Raw genomic sequence first — 17783 nt, 5'->3', positions numbered from 1 at the left:
AATTCCTAGTGTGCCTTTTTGATGGCGTGGTAGAACTCCAGAACTGCATTTCTATGAATCTGGCACTAATGTTAAGGAAAAAAGGATTAAGAACGATTTAATTAAGAGGGTAGGACACTATACATTCATCCTTTATAATTGAGAAACAGACTAAGAAAGTTTTTGTAGGAGCCATGAATATTTTCTTAATATTTTGCTTTTTCAACATTTTATTGTGGAATGGGTTTGTTTTGGTTTGTGGTTACTGTTGGACATGGGTGTGTCACTCTGCGTGTGCGGGGAGTCTGGATTAGCCTTACCTGAAACCTGTGCTTCAATTTGTTTTGATGTGGGGTGAGCTGAGGAAGGCTGTCCTTTTGTGTACCGCACATATGCACATGGCACATCGCATGGACTCAAAGCTCTGAAAGATCTGTTCGTTTGAATGTTCTGTCCACTAAAAAGTCAAACTAAGTGTAATTAAAACCAGTGTCAGTCAGGCCCCAAAGTGTCTGATTTCACATGAAATGACCCTATGCTGATATTTCTCACAGATTTACCATAAGAATTGCTGCCGCCTACAGGATAATGTAAATTGCTTCGTCACCAACTGATGGCAGCAATATGACATCAGCTGTTTGATCAAATGCAAGGGAGTGGTCACCATGGCAACTGCGTAGTGTTCATAGTGTACTGTGTCTATGCTCCAGTATGAGTTCGTTCATGTCTAGACAGATGACTTCGTCTTGCAAAGGCCTTGGGACATATGGTGCACTGGAATGGTTTTTCTCCCGTGTGGGTCCGCTGGTGTATGTCCCGTTCGTTGCGCGCTACAAAGGCCTTCCCACATGTGGCACAGTGATGCAGATTCTCTCCAGTGTGAATACGCAGATGATAGTTGAGATCTTTTTGGCGTTTAAAGGCTTTTCCACACGTGCCGCATTCAAATGGCTTTTCTCCAGTGTGCGTTCTTTCGTGCACAGTTAAGTCACTTGCGCACACATAGCCCTTTCCACATGTAACACATACATGCTTCTTTTCTCCACTGTGAACTTTCATGTGCATGCTCAGAACACAGGGCTCCGCAAAGGCCTCTCCACACGTCGCACATTCATACGGCTTTTCGCCAGGACGAGTTTTCTGATGAATGGCAAGATGGTTTCGATGGTGCTTTAAGACGTGGTCTTTACGGGTAAAGGTCAGTCCGCACAAGCTACACTGGTATGCCTTCTCTCCAGTGTGGGATCGCTCGTGTCTCTTCAGGACATCTTTGATTGTAAAACCCCTTCCACACACGCTGCACTCAAATGGTTTTTCTGCGGCGTGGGCTAGTTGGTGTTGGAGGAGATGGTCATTTCGACTAAAAGCTTTTCCACATGTTGTGCATTGGTATGGTTTTTCTCCAGTGTGGACTGACTGGTGCCTCTTGAGCTCTTGTGAGCGGGAAAAAGCTTTTCCACAAGTGGTACACTGATGCGCCTTTTCTCCAGTGTGGCTCCTCTCATGTCTCTGCAAGTCCCGATCGTGTGTGAAGGCCTTTCCACATGTGCTGCACTCATGCGGCTTTTCTCTCGTGTGGACAATCTGATGTTTCTTTAGTTCCTGTTTGCGTCTAAAAGAATTTCCACATAGTGGGCACTTATACGGCCTTTCTCCCGTGTGGATGGTTTGGTGCCGCGTGAGGTCGTCGCTTCTAGTAAAACTCTTTCCACATGTACTACACTGATGCGGCTTTTCTCCGGTGTGGATCCTCTCGTGTCTCTTTAAATCACAATCATGGGCGAACACCTTCCCACATGTAATGCATTGGTTCGCTTCTCTTCTGAGATCCATTATCTGGTGCTTTTTTCGAAGACAGACTCTAAGTGCATAAGGCTTTTTTCCTTTTATTTCGCCCACAGGTTTCTTGTTCGATGATTTCAATTCTGCATCATGCCCTGAAACGAGACAGAAAGTCATTACTAAACGTTAACCCAGAGGTGTAGATGTATTAAGTAGAAGTAGAAGTACTGTTATGAATGCCATTACAACAGGAGTAGTTTCTTATCGCAAATACATAATGTCATTCTACTGGTGTTGTAATTTCATCACAGAACTTCTCTTTCTACATTAGCGCAACAGAATTCTCTTTTCTGATTGGCTGATGGGGTGACCAATAATTCCATTAAACCGGTCAGGCGTCAAACGTGCGACTAAGTTATAGCCACACATAGAATCTTTGTTTGGAATGCCGACGATATCTAAGGGATAATAGTTGCAAATCAATTACATCAATCTGCAAGTGTCACATCCACCACTTCTCTTTCTACTAAATGCATTTTTGCATTTCATACACACAGAAAATTACGTTTATGGTGTTGATCCACAGTGGTGTGACATGATACTTCACACTGCGAAATCAAATACTATTCTGTTCTCCTCAGAGACAAATGTTTACTATACACTGTACATGTTCATGGCAGAGAGGAGAGGAGGAGGAAAGAGGGAAGAGGAGCATGTGAGAGGAGAGAATGAGAGGAGAGGAGAGGAGATCAGAGAGGAGAGGAGAGGATGGGAGATGAGAGAGGAGAGAAGAGGGGAGCATGAGAGAGGTGGGGAGATGAGATGACATGAGAGAATGAGAGAGGATGGGAGAGGAGAGGAGAAGAGGAACTGAGGAGAGGAGGGAGGAGAAAAGAGAAGAGAGGAGAGCATGGGAGAGGAGAGAAGAGGAGAGGACAGGGGAGCATGAGAGAGGACAGAGGGAAAGAAGAGAAGAGAAGAAGTGAGATGAGATGGGATGAGAGGAGAGGGGAGAGTGAGAGGAGGAGAGAATGGGAGAGGAAAGTAGAGGAGAGAATGAGAGAGGGTGGGAGAGGAGAGGAGAGAAGAAGAGAAGATGAACAGAGGAGAGGAGAGGAGGGGAGAGGAGAGATGGTGGGAGAAGAGAGGAGAGGAGAGGAGAGGAGAGGAGAGGAGAGATGGTGGGAGAGGAGAGAAGAGGAGAGGAGAGAAGGGGAGAGGAGAGATGGTGGGAGAAGAGAGGAGAGGAGAGGAGATGGGAGGAAAAGAGGTGGGGGAAGAAGAGGAGAAGGGAGGAGGGGAGGGGAGGAGAGAGGAAAGGAGAGAAGAGGAGAGCATGGGATAGGAGAGAAGGAGAGGAGAGGAGAGGAGAGGAGAGGAGAGGAGAGGAGAGGAGAGGAGTGGAGAGGAGAGGAGAGAAGGAGGGGAGGAGAGAGGAAAGAAGAGAAGAGGAGAGCATGTGATAGGAGAGAAAGAGAAGAGAGGAGGGGAGAGGGGAGGAGAGGGGAGGAGAGGAGAGGAGAGGAGAGGAGATGAAAGGAGAGGAGAGGAGAGGAGAGGAGAGGTTTAAAAAGTCCTTTATTGGAGCAAAGATTCAAATTTTTACAAAGCCGTCAGAACATCATCATTTTTTAAGCAAAGCAAAGAAAAACAAAAACAAAAACAAAAACAAAAACAAACCAGTTCCCTCCTTACAGCCTCAACATCAACCTCTCCTCCTCATCAACAGTCCTCCCAATCCCCAAAAAATCTACATCATTCACCAATTTGTAATATGCGAACTCCACCTTGACCCTACACCCCACCATCCCCTTTAAAACTTCCACGGGGTCTGTTGTCCCCTCCCCAAGATTTTTATTTTTTCGGGTTCGCCATATGGCCAACTTGGCTGAGGCCACTAAGAAATTGAAAAGGCACACTTCCCTTTTCACCTTAACCCTGTAAGCAGGACCAGTGACAAAACTGCAGTGTGAGAAAGGCAGCTGCAACACATTTGCCCACCCCTGTAAACAAAAAAAGAGTCCCTCCAGTCTTTTGCAAAAAACAAACAAATGGTCCACAGTCTCCTCCTCCCCACAGAACAGGCATTCCCTCCCCACCGCTGGATTCAGGTGCGCTATGTGCCTATTGGTGGCTATGGCTCCATGAACTAAGCGCCACTGTAAATCAGCAGCACGTTTCTCCACTGGAGGCTTATACAAGGACCTCCAGCACGTCCTTGAAGAGAAAGCTGGCCCAAACAGCTCCGACCACCTCCATGCCCCCGCTCTTCCCAATATAGTCTGGTGCCTCACTTTGACGCAGGAGTCGTAGAGAGCTTTCTTGCAGAGGAGAGGAGAGCATGGGATAGGAGAGAAGAGGAGGGGAGAGGAGAGGAGAGGAAAGGAAAGAAGAGGAGAGCATGGGATAGGATAGAAGAGGAGGGGAGAGGAGAGGAAAAATGTGAGGAGAGGAGGGAAACGAGAGGGGAGGGGAGGAGAGGAGATGAAAGGAGAGGAGAGGAGAGTCGGGAAAAGAAGGAGAGGAGAGGAGGAGACTAGGCCGCTGTACAGCCTACCCTGGCTCTTGCTTGGCTTTTGGGCACTTGTGTCGCCTCGTGATGAGGTAAATTTACTTGAAGATTTCAAAAGTTTTGGGTGTGTCGCAACACCTCGGAGGAGCCGTGAGGGCCGACTGCAATGCATCATGTACTGGTCAACAGCGAACAGGACAGTATTTGTGTGTTGCGAAAATATTATGAAGTCCCCTCTGAAAAAGTTTGGGAACCACTGGTTTACAGTGTGCAGGAGCGAAACCGCTTCTTATTAAAAATATTTAGGGCAGTGCAATGCAACGTTTGCATCCCATACCGCTGGATGATCAGATGTATGTATGTCGCGGAATACAGAGTCAGAGTCTTGTGAAATATGTAATGTGTGAACTAACACTCATGCCGAGCACTACTGTGTTTGTCTATGGCTCTCCACTCACGCTGCTAAAAGTAGGGTGTGTGTGTGTGCCCACTTTGCTTTGTAGTGCTTTGACTTGTCTTTTTTGTTTGGTGTGTGTGTCATGTATGCAATGTTCATTCTGTTAATCATGTGTAAGCTACTTGACAAGCTGCTACTACTCTACTCTACTGCACTCTCTACTCTACTCTACTCTACTCTACTCTAGTCTCTACCGTGTGAGGAGACAGGAAGAGGACGGGAGGGAGACACGGGGGAGGACTGGGATTTGATTCTGGCCCGAGGTCATTTCCCGATGCCGCCCAATCTCTCTCTCCCACTCACTTCCTGTCCCATCTCATGCAGCCCTGTAACCTGACTCCCTCCAGCTGGTATAAATGCAAAACACAGCCAGACGGCATAAGTCGGGTCAAGAGTCTTACTGGTCTGGGAACAGTGTAATGGTGAGGCGGTCTACTTACTGGTCTGGGAGCCTTCGCTGTCTTCCTGCCAGTCGTCGTCCTCCTCCATTTTGACCTGCCGATCTCCCATTAGTGTCTCTGGTGGCTCAGGACCTGCAGGTGGACAATGGGGACATTGGTTATGATGAGCTGCAGAGGATGAATGTGTGTGTGTGTGTGTGTGTGTGTGTGTGTGTGTGTGTGTGTGTGTGTGGTGTGTGTGTGTGTGTGTTATAACTAGTCTTGTCATGATGCAACAATTTCCATTGTAGTGATGGCAGAAAAAAAACGCCAGGGCTTTGAAGAGGATTCCCCAAAACGACTGTGTATAATGTGTGATTTGCTGCCCCATAGCGCAATGATCCGTGGTCATCATCAACACCAAAATCGGCGTGGGTGCGCAAACGCAAAAGTTACATTGAAATCAGTGGTGTAGTATACTTTTTTGAAGTGGGTATACTGTATATATTTGCCCTATTCTAAATAATGGATCAATCAATTTTAAGTGGGTATACTGAAATCCCAGAAATTTAGAAGTGGGTCCGTATACCTGCGTTCTACGTATACTACACCACTGAAAATGTAGCCTACAAGAGGGTGCACAAGGCAAGCAAAACAAGTTTGGGAACCGCTGGCACAAATTAATTGTTTAAGTTCATTAGCCAAGCATTCATATGGCGTATTTGTTCATTATTAAAGTGATAGGCTATTACACAAACTGCAAGAATGTAGCCTACCTTTGTCCGGATCTGTCGAAGAGTCATCGTCCTCGTCGTATGTACAGTCATCGTCTGACTTTATTTTAACCACTGTGGCCGATTCTGACAACGGATAACATGGTGATCCAATTTCAGTATTTAAATAATCAGGAGATTCGTAGGCACCCTCCGTGTTTATAAACACGCTCTCCATGTTCTGTGAAGAAGACAGGCCGCCTAGCCTACACCCTACTAATGGTGCAGACCGCACACACACACGTTTATAGCACGTCCAAACAAACCCCAAAACACGGTTTTCGTAATGCTATGCCTCTGCTATGATACAATGTTGAGATACGGCCGGGGACTTCAATGCGTTTACGCAATTAAGTCAGATTGTTTAACTTCTTTCTAGTCTCTCAAGTCTTCTTCTGACGGGAGTGGCGTGAAGTCTGCGGCACTAAACATCCTTAGAACGTGGCCGCCATTCGGCATCCTTTTACAAAATAAAAGTTGGCTACACGTGATGATTGATTTTGCTAAAATCTACTAGCCTACTGTAAAACTATTAGGCTATAGGCCTACATTGAAGCGACAGCTTGGGATTTTGTACAACGCACCTAATTTTCAGTTCATCCAAACCACCAAAAACGGATTGCAGGCTACTGCCTTACAAAAATTGAAACGCGAATGCTAGTCATCTCAACAGACACAGACCACACGTCACTTTTTTCTCACACACATATGCCTAGAGTGCATTCCAATATGCGACCTTGCGTCCTCCACTTGCACTTGTGCTTGTGGCCTCACGTTTTGCTGATGCCCCGCCTCCTTGAGAAAACAATGACATTTCTCTGCTGTCAGCGTAGCCCAAACAGTTTTTGGGGAACCATTCTTCATTCACCATCCAATTTGCAAATGAGAAAATGACTTTACAATTGAGCTTTTGCGAGATATTGAAATATAATGCTGATGTCAGTGATGCCATCACAGCATAGCCTATTACTTCCTGGTAGGCCTACGAGGCAGCCATATCACAAGTGGAGGACGCAAGGTTGAAGGTTGCATATTGGAACATACTCCTAGAGAGGATGTCTCAAACCTTAAGCCCAATTAATTCGCCCCAAAATCAAAATCAAGAATTTTCTAACCATGCATCAAACTGGCAAAGTGTGCATGCTCGTTGCAAAAGCAGCACTGCTTCATCACGAACAAGCCTATTATGGTGCCAATTCCATGACGCACTTGCCAACGTTGTTATCCGCGGCGGCGGCAGTGTGCTGAATTTATTTCATTCCTAATACACGAAACGAAGGAGTTAGAAATCCCCATGGTGTTCTTGGAGAACCTTGAGTAAAGGCGACCCGTGGGAGAGCTATAAAATGTGACAAGCTGATGGGTTCCCCTAACGGGAATTTAACGCGGCTTTCCAGCATGTGGCCTAACAATGGCACTCCAACCACTCTCTTTCATCAACATTGGTTGAACACGTTTGTTTAACCACTGACCAACATAATACGAGGCAATTGACTCCCATCAAGAGTGTTTCTAGATTCACCACTAGCGAAAGTAAGAATTAATTTGCCTCAAGGCAAATGTGTCTGCATTCGTGTCTTTTCATTTGGATAGTGTCTTTGAGTGCATTACAATATGCAACCTTGCCTCCTCCACTTGTGCTTGTCTCCTCATCCCGCCTCCTGGCCCCTCCTCCGTGGAGAAAACGATAAAGTTTCCCAGCTGTCAGCACAACAACTTTTAAGGGACTGTTTTTCATTCACCATCCCAATTGCAAATGAGAGAAGAAAAGACTCTACAATTGAGCTTTTGCAAGATATTGAAATATAATGCTGTTGTCAGTGATGTCATCATGACATATTACTTCCTGGTACGAGGAGACAAGCACAAGTGGTGGAGGCAAGGTTGCATATTGTAACGCACTCTTTGACCATGCTGCCTGATTTTGACAGCAAACACAGCTTGGAACTAGCCTGGTTCTCACCAACGGCGCATGTGTGTAACTCCGGAGCCCCCTGGTGGAGCGGAGCTAGTTTGTGTACACACACGCACTGCCGGTGAGAACCAGGCTATCTTGGAACAACTCCCTAAAACAAAACTACCTGCTTACTGCAAAACTGCAATGTTAACAAGCCCGGGGGGAGGATATATTGTGCATTTTGTGCACTTAATCAGACTGCACCTTGGAACTGCACCTTACCTGCACTACCTCAGTCCTCCACTAACAAGAACTGGCTGGACCCTGCAGCACACAAAGCACCAGCGATGCTTGTTGTTACCCCACCCCCAATGAAAAACAAAACACATCACCTATTACCTTTCAACTACAGTATGTGACTTTGCACCTTCCTGCTCTACCTCACTTGAACAATAAGACAATACACCATGCTGCTTACAATGCTGCTACTCCAAATCTCACCACTTTTTTTTTTTTTTAAACTATTATCATTATTATTATTACTGTTACTATTGCTACTGTCACTATTAATATTGTCTTATTATTGTAATGTCTTACATTCTATTTTTATCCTATCTTTGTCACGTTAAAATGTTCATTTGTATTTATTATTAATCATTTATTGTGGCCAGTCCATCACCGTTATCTGTCCTGTCTTGTACTTTATGTCAGTCTGTAAAATGTCAGTCCTGTGTTCAGGTATGTTTATGTCTTGGCATGGTATAGAGAGAAGCATTATTTAATTTTCCTTGTATGACTTGTGTATATGAAGAAAGTGGCAATAAAAGCTGACTTGACATCTTTACATAGGGTCACATTCGGACGGGATTAGTAGGCCTGTTACCGAGGGTAATTTCTCTAGACCATTTCACAGGAGGTAAAACTTGCAGCGAAGTATTTATCTTTACTGACATGGCATGTTCGGATGGAACAAAATTTCCTGGTTATTTTTACTTTACCACGGGTCCCCCATTAAACTAGTCCTGTCCAAATAGGGCTTAAGATTGCTTCACAAAACGTGTCATATTTCATGTGAAACACCACTACATTAAATTATATCGAGGGCCGGATTAAACGGCTTTTATGGCCTTGAGGGCTGTACATGCTTTATTCACTTTCATGGAACCACCAACTCTTGTGCTCACAAGATACAAACTTCAGACATGCAATTGGTATTGAACAGATACTGTACATTTGCTGTGTCTTTTTACATCAGGAATGTCAAACTCTGGCCAGGGGGCCAAAATCTGACACACGGGTCATTACATTTGGCCCTCAACATCTTTTCAAATGTACAGTCAATGTACTCTTTTGAATATGGTAGCGGGAGCATCATTATATGCGGCTACTTTGCTGCCTCATGCCCCTGTCAGTTTGCTATTGTCAGTGGAGCACTGGACTCAGAGGTTTATTGAGATATTTTACAGAAAAAAGTCTGTCACACAGTTGAAGCACAATCGAGGATGGGCAAATTGCAAATCGACTTTAAAATGGATTCATAACAATGAAATACACATGCTGGAATAGCCCAATCAAAGCCCTGACAAAAGACAATTGAGATGATATGGCATGAAGTCAAGAAAGCCATTCACTCCAGACATCCCATGAACCTTGCTGAAGAGGGTCAGTTTTGTAATTCCAGATTGTTTTGTTAATATGATTTGCAACTACAAGACATGTCTGGTGAGGGTTATTGCGACTAACTGAGGGTTAAAACCTATTGAATGCAAGGGTGTACTTATGCCTTACTGTTCTGTGAATGTTTACATCTTATAGCCAATAAAAATATGATAACAGGGGGCACTGTGGCGCAGCACGCTAAGCCCCCCATATTTGGGCTTACATTGCCCACGGGGACTGCGGTTCGAGTCCTGATGGGGTAATTTCCCGGGCCTGCCCCATCTCTCTCTCCCAATCATTTCTTGTCTACTCTCACACTGTCCAGTAATAATAAAGGCCAAAAAGCCCCCAAAAAAGACTTAACCCTTGTGTTGTGTTCATACACCTGTGGTGTTCGGGTCATTTTTGACCCGTGATAACAAAACTCAGCCATAAAAACAGTAGTTCTCATCAAATATTGTTTTTCATCTCATAGCTAACTAGGTATGTATTCATATCCATGGAAATACTACTTTATTTATTCATCTTTTTGACTTTACAGGTCTTTTATCTTAGATTATGCAAATCGTTGTTGATGACCAAAACTATCAAAACCTGCATAAATTCACTATTAATACGTCCTAAAGTGATACAATTAGTGATTATGTTGTCCATGTGTTACAGCTGATATGAGAGTACAACAACCCCCAAATTTATTCTATTAGTTTTTCTATAATATTGAAAAATATAATCAATAGTGACATTTGTGGTGTTCGGGTCCAAACCAACCCAAAGAGATTTATAGCAGGATAAAGACCAAATGTCAACTAAATTAGTTTTTCAGTACATAAAATCAATGTTTAAATATGTTGACTTGGTGTTTTTCAATATTTATATGATTTTAGTGTGGTAAATATACAAAATAACAATTCTGTCAGAGTCACAGCTATTTCGTCAATCTAATGCAAAGATATAGGAAATGAACACCTCAATGAACATGAAAAATGTCACACTATTCATCTGAATCCACTATGCTGTGAACATGGACCATTATCTCATTGCCACATCATCAAAATACCTTTTGGAATTATGTCTGAAATCTTCAACCTCGGTTTCACCTGACCCTAACACATCTTCACACATGCATTTGGGAGATGACAGAAGTATTTTTTGCAAAATTTACCTCACCAAGATTGAACTTTTTGGTCATAATTCAAAAGGGTATGTTTGGCGCAAAACATCACCGCAATAACACCATACCTAACATGAAGTATGGTGGTGGCAGCATTGTTCCTTTGTGCTGCTTTTCTTCAGCTGTAACTGGGGCCTTCATTAGAGAGGAGGGAATTATGAACATTTCCACAGGGGCCGTGGTAGTGGCACAAAATCTTCGCCACCCTGGTAGAGCGGTGAAGATGCAGAGGAACTAATCTTTCAGAACGACAATTTCTCTAAGCACACGCCTAAATCTACAAAAGAATGGCTTCACCAGAATAATATTGAGTTTTTGAAAAGGCCCAGACAAGCCAATGGGGCTGCAACTAAGTATTAATTTAAGGGTGTGTATATTTATGAAACCATGTTAATTGAAGTTTTTTTATTTTCTATTGTTTCCATTTAAAGCTTTATGCTTGTTTTTTAATTGCTATGTACAGGTTAATACTTAAGATTGAAGGTGGAAAAAGCTGTGAATTTATTTATCTTTCTGTCATTTTTTACATCACAAAAAGCTGACATTTGAGGAGGGGTGTGTAGACTTTTTGGAGGCACTGTATACACACACACACACACACACACACACACACACACACACACACACACACACACACACACACACACACACACACACACACACACACACATACACATGATAACACGTAAATGTTTGGGTGGAATGAGTTAAAGCAGACTGATTGTTCCTTCTTGTGATTTCTGGGAAGATCCCCCTTGAGGAGACCACCTGTTGAGAATGAGTGGCGTTACCTTTTTTGGAACAACAGCTAATAACCTGACTTTCAATTAATCAATCACTTCCCAGCCCTACACCCCCCCCCCCTCTCTCTCTCAATCATACCAGAGATGATTGATAAGGTAGAGATGATCATGGCAGCTACAAGTATATTATGGGAACTTCTCTGGGATCCATGCAACGTAGGGTGTACACCCATTTAGGGGAAGGAATGAAGTTCCCTTTGTGCCAGTGGCATACACAGACATTTTTGGGGGGCAAGTGGTTGATGTGGGGTGGAGGGCATGTGGAAGTTATGGCTGCCTTACTAGACTACAGAGGCTACAGTATATTATATCATTATTGTCACAAGCATTTGTAGATCATGTCAACATGGAACGAACAAATAATAATAATAATAATAATAATAATACAATCAAGTTATTGTTGTTAACCAGATTACAACATTATGTCTCAATTTAGCATAGTTGATTTCAGTTAGATGGAATAATTAAAAAATATAAAAGAACAGTAGACAGCCAAAAAAGTATTAAAAGGTTCACTGTGTAATATCTTTAGCAGTTTCTTTCCAGAATTCATACCCCCATTCACAAATGTTACTTTTTACTTAAATAAAGTATTTGTTATGACTGGGAAAATTGCACTTTTTATTTATGAAAAAGGTGGATCTTCTCCAGGTCCGCCCTTTTTAATTTCCAGACACTGTCATTTTTAGCTGCAAAACGTACGGCACTTTGGTCATATTAGTAAATATTACTTTATGACTTAATAAATATTAATGAGAAGATAAAATTTGGCAATGGCAATACACAGCACAGTTTCAACGAGCTGCACAGTTGCAATACCTACTCTGGCCACAATCCTACACAGTGCACCTTTAAGTAGTAAAATGCAACCTTTCAACATGTGTCCTTGTAACACAACATTTCAACATGTGCCCTAGCGGTGCAACCTTTCAACACGAGTCCTAAGAAAACAGCCTTTCAACACGTGTCCTTGTGGGCAGCATTTTGTGTCGTAGTGGTGCATCCTTACCCCCAATGTATCCTTTGCCTGGTTAAAGGATTTATGAAACGAAAACAAAGTAAAGGAATTTGACCATTTCCAGGACAGATTCTGAAAGTTCTAAGCCTTGTGAATAAAATGGGATATTGTCTGGGTGATATTTTCTCCTTAAAGTCATGTTAAAACGTTCCCAAAAAGTGTTATGTTCACTTTTTTTCGTGACATGCAAATTTTATGCAAATGATATGCGTGACATAGAAGGGAAAAGTTCACCTCATTCCACCTTGTTCAGATCAATGGCGGCTAGTACCAAAACAAAGCCCAGTGTCAATCAGTGTGTTGCTGGAGGGCCGAACGGTGCCAGCTGCAAAAATGGCTACTTGACGGAATATCTTTGCCGACAAGTTCCCTTCTGTGAAGAATGATGGAACTGTGGAACTGTGGAACTGTGGCTAAAACAAGGGCTCTGTGGATCCAATTCGTATGCAGGCACAGGCGTGGTTTTGAAGCAAGCTCGTGGTCACTGTTGTGCTCTGCACATTTCCACCCCTCGTGCTTCACCACAAATGTGGAGATCGTGGGCATGGTTGGACTGAAGAGAATGCTATTGCCTCAAGCAGTTCCAACAATTGACATCGCCGGCATGCAGACTGAAACTGCCCCTGTAGCCTAACTGCTCGGGCACGAAGACAGGTGAGTGCTTTGCTTTAGGCTACTCGTTTTACCTTGTCCATCTGCTTTGTATGTTGTTTTCAGGAAAGGGTAATGCACATTACATGCCAAACCGATGCGAATGCTCTCGGGATATGCACTTTTTGTTGATTGCCATTCAACTGGTCAATAAATTGGTTTTGGGAGGATATCCGCGCTTCAGCCTCCGTGGTGCTCTCAGTCGAGGACAGCCAACTCACAGACTGGGCTACTGCTTAGCGAATAAATGGAGATGCATAGCGTAGGCCTACTTTGAAGCGTTTGATTGTTTGTTTTTAGTATTGTGGTGCACGTGTGGCTGACGTTTGGACACCCCTCGTCCTCAGAGTCAGGCTGAGGGACACGCGACGCCTGTGACTTTGAGCACAAAAAATAATAATAATGATAAATGCTAAAAATATGTTGAGGACTCAGGCTATCTAGGGTGTTTTCCCAACAGCCTTATGGGGCACCTAAGTCACGCCCTTCTACTTCCGATACATGGGGCAGGAGCTCGCAAAATTTTGAATGCGAGTCAATGGAGCGAGTCAAGCTAAATCCTCATCCCGTTTGGCATGTGCTCTGGATTTCACATATGATGACAGTGAATTTGAAAGGTTTGGATTTGCGTCGTAAGACCACTCATTTTCGGCACGCAAGAAACGTTATTTTAGCTTTTGTGCAAAACTGTGTTGGAGACTACACTTGCGCCTCGCATATCTGACGTGAACCGAGGCACAGCCAACCCTACCGCTGCACCGTGGCTTAAGTGGCTGCACGTCGGACATGCGACGTCTGTTGTGTAGTCCAAATAATTACATATTTTTGCACATTCACAACTCAAAAATCGCTTGCCAAGTGAAGTCAACAAGCACACCATTGGTTGTTATTAATTCTGAGGCACAGCATATGTGTGATCCACGGGGAAATGCGAGGTGGGTCGGAAAATAGCTTTGATCAGTCCATTACAACCCAGTCAAAAGTTTTTCCGTTGCCAGCCCCAGAAGCCGCCCGGAAGGGGTGGAGACTTAGGTGCCCCATACCTCGTACCTACGTTTTTTCTCTAGTTGATGATATTTTTGCATGTACATGCATTTCAATCACACTATATCGCGCAATTGAATCAAAATGCCCCCCATTTGTCAACAAATACACACGCCACGTCATCTTTGGGTCATGGCAAAGCGCCCTTAGCAACCGTCCGTAACCATAAACAAAACGAACTGTCAGGCTATGTCAACAATCGTCACTTAGCCTGTCAGACATATCACTTTCTGCAGATGTATCAGTGCCTCTGAAATAGATTTGTGCTGCTGTTTTTTTTTCTCATGAGGTTGGATGTGTGGTTTTTCGACACGCTGATGTTTGTATCAGAATTTTGGTTCCTTTATAAGATGTGGGTCCATCAAATGTGTGTTGTTTTCTCAGATCGCCATACTAGCAAACCAGGGACTTTCCTCTATGATGTCACAGACCAGCTCATTAGTCAAACCAAATTTCACAGAATTCACACTTTGAGTTGCCATTTTCACAAGTTCCTCCAGGATGATTGGGTTCAAAGTCTCATCGATGCTATCAGAAAAAACAAGGCTTTAATGGGAATGACCGTTTGTTTTCGTTTCATAACCTCTTTAACAAGCCTTTCCACCCCTCCCCGCACTCTGACTGGATCCCTCGTTTAGGGCAGCTGCCATGTTGTCTTTCAGAACGGAATGATTGTGCAAAGCAGCATGGCATTGTGGCAGTGATGCAGCCTTGTTAGTGTTTTGCACAATTTGCAATGTTAAAAATCAGTCATAAATGAAATTAAATGCTGACATAGTTAACCACATAATTATGCGAGAACCAAAATGGGTGACAAGTTGCATTTGTGACCATTCAAAGTAGAATTTGGGACTTGTGGGACACAAAGGGAAAAAAATGGCTTGAATCTTGAATGACCTCAGTTCTGCCCAGCACTCTCCACAGTCACCAGGCGAATGTTGCTTTGTCTCGAAAGTGCATTTTCTCATGTCTACCTTCAACAGGCGAGTGCTGCTTCATCTCCAGAGTGTGTAACACCCACCAAGGTAATAACTTTCCACCAACGTTATAAACAAATGTGTAGTTCAGACGTAGTAGCCCGGGCAACGTGATAATTTCTTGCCAACGTAATAACTGTTGCCTTATTACATTGGCAGGAAACTATTATGTTGTCAGGAAGGTTGAGAAGTCTTGCATTGTGTTACAATTTATTCATTCAGATGAGAATGTCATTGGGAAATGTCTTTGCCCCTTCAATATAAATAAAAGCTAACTGCCCAGTGGAATCTATTAAGAAAATTATACATTAGTATTATTACATTGACAAGACAAAATGTAATACTCTCAACCTTCCTGCCAATGTAATAATTTCCTGCCAACGTAATAAGGCAACAGTTACGTTGGCAGGAAATTATTACGTTGGCTGGGCTATTACGTCTGAACTGCACATTTGTTTATTACGTTAGCAGGGTTATTACGTTACTGTTACAAGAGTGCTTTTTCTCATATCTAACCAGGTTGCTTCACCATGCGAGTGTTGCTTTGTCTGCAGAGTGCGTTTTCTCATGTCGGACCAGGTGGCTTCGTCGTGTGAAGGCCTTGCGGCATGTGGTGCACTCAAACGGCTTCTCTCCGGTGTGAACGGTCTGATGCCTGTTGAGATCTTTTGGCCGTGTGAAAGCTTTACCACATATGCTGCATTCATATGGTTTCTCTCCTGTGTGTGTTCTTTCGTGCACCCTCAAGTCACTCGCGCACACAAAGCCCTTCCCACATGTACCACACACATGGTGCTTTTCCCCACTGTGAACTCTCATGTGCATGCTTAGAACGCAGGGCTGTGCAAAGGCTTCTCCACAGATGGCACATTCATACGGCTTTTCGCCGGAGCCAGTTGGTTGGTGAAGGGCGAGGTGGGCTCTTTGGTGCTTTAAGACGTGGTCTTTGCGGGTAAAAGTCTTTCCACACGAGTGCGGACACTGGTACGACTTCTCCCCAGTGTGAGCGCGCTCATGTCTCTTTAGATCGTGTATGCGCACAAAACAACTTCCACACGCGCTGCACTCAAATGGTTTTTCTGTAGCGTGGGCCAGCTGGTGTTGAAGGAGGTGGCAGTTGCGACTAAATGCTTTCCCACATGTCGTGCACTGGTATGGCTTTTCTTCAGAGTGAACTGACTGGTGTCTCCTGACGTCTCGTTTCCGTGTGAAGGCTTTTCCACATGTGGAGCATTGATACGGCTTTTCTCCAGTGTGGACACGGTGGTGTTCAGTGAGATCAGCGTTTCTAGTAAAACTCTTTCCACATGTACTACACTGGTATGGGCTTTTGCTGAGATGAATAGTCTGTTGTTTTTTTCGAGGCCGGCCTTTTGTTGCAGAAGTTGTTTTTCCTCTTCTTTCGCCCGCAGGTTTTTTGTTTGGTGATTTCAATTCTGCATCAGGCCCTGCAATGAGACAGAACGTCATTACTAAATAACACTTGGTCACTCGGTTGCTCGGTTGCTCGCATGCACACACAACCTCACGAGTCAATAGGAGTATAATTAGGGGTACATTTCAAGTCCATGTACTGTATATATTCATCTGGTAGGAGCACATAAACGTCCTCAACAAAGTTCCAGACGAGAGTATTAAAAAAGTGGTCACTGAATTATGATAAATGCTTATATTTTCAAGTCAACACTTAAAAGATATTTCAAATGTTACCTACTATCAATTAGCCGAGGATTTTAGTTATTAATACTGATGCCGAAATCACTTTCCATAATGCATATTATGAGTTTCGTTGAGGACTTTTACGTAAAAAAAGCAACATCTTCACCTACTCAGCAGGGCTTGACACTGGCACCTGCCAACCGGCCAAATGCTGGTAAAACTTGGCTGTGGCTGGTAACGATTTCAGCGTCACTAGCCAATTTGACAGGTAGCTTATTCTATGGTATGACATATCAGAATAGTGTATATTCTGCACGTTGCCCCCTGTGTATCAACTGTTAGTATTTAAGTTCAAGAAAAAGTTACTCAGTTTCTATTTGTTTGCTTTATTTCAATGTAGAAACCCATGCACTCATCTTCTTGCTTTAAGCACCTCATCTTCTGAGGTTAGAAGTACAGTGTCATGATAAAAAAAGAAAAAACAAATTTGTGGCTAGTAGAATAGCTGGATGGCTAGTGACTCAGGAAAACGACTAGCCACAGTGGCCGGCAAGCGAAAAAGTTAATGTCAAGCCCTGCTACTCAGGAAACTCAGGATATTCCAAGTCAGCAAGGACATTCTGACCCTAGTCTACCGTTCTCTCATAGAATCAGTCCTTACCCTCAATACTATATCCTCCTGGCACAACTTAAATGGGTAATCCGGTGTGAAATGGCTTACGTTTTGTTAAAACGTGATGATGAGCCCTAACTTTTGCCTCATACCTCACCTCCAAAGGTACCCTGCATTCCTAAGTCTGAGCGCTAGTCAAAAATTCCAGAGCTAGGTGACATTTAGCTTCTGCCGTGATGGACCGGCACCTGTCTATCCATCGTTATAAATCTGTACTTTCCAGCCATTTACGAGGCTCAAGGTTGCTCAATACTTCATTTCGCAGAGTCACGGGGTTGTTGACATGTAAAACGAGGCATAGAGAACTTTGGTAGTCCACCGTGTGTTTAGAAACAACGCCATTCTTAC

At 43.6% G+C, this 17783-nt stretch overlaps 2 protein-coding genes across 2 annotated transcripts in view; both read right to left on the bottom strand.

Moving 5' to 3' along the window:
• Positions 1–14: 14 nt before the first annotated feature.
• On the bottom strand, positions 15–6322 carry LOC134455694 (zinc finger protein OZF-like). The gene is made up of 3 exons (XM_063206919.1): positions 5887–6322; positions 5171–5263; positions 15–1916 (listed from the first exon to the last, which is right to left on the bottom strand). The coding sequence occupies exons 1-3, from the start codon at positions 6059–6061 to the stop codon at positions 679–681; spliced, it is 1506 nt and encodes a 501-aa protein (XP_063062989.1). The 5' UTR covers positions 6062–6322; the 3' UTR covers positions 15–678.
• A 9248-nt stretch (positions 6323–15570) lies between these two features.
• Positions 15571–17783, bottom strand: part of LOC134458627 (zinc finger protein 850-like) — a 45743-nt gene continuing 43530 nt past the window's right edge. The window contains exon 6 of the mRNA XM_063211057.1: positions 15571–16551. Within this exon, the coding sequence (XP_063067127.1) occupies positions 15629–16551 (923 nt within the window). The 3' untranslated portion in view covers positions 15571–15628. The remainder of the gene's footprint in view (positions 16552–17783) is intronic.

Source organism: Engraulis encrasicolus, chromosome 1 (assembly GCF_034702125.1).
Source record: "Engraulis encrasicolus isolate BLACKSEA-1 chromosome 1, IST_EnEncr_1.0, whole genome shotgun sequence".
In the NCBI taxonomy this organism is placed as follows: Eukaryota; Metazoa; Chordata; class Actinopteri; order Clupeiformes; family Engraulidae; genus Engraulis; species Engraulis encrasicolus.
This window is presented reverse-complemented; position numbering and strand designations above follow the sequence as displayed.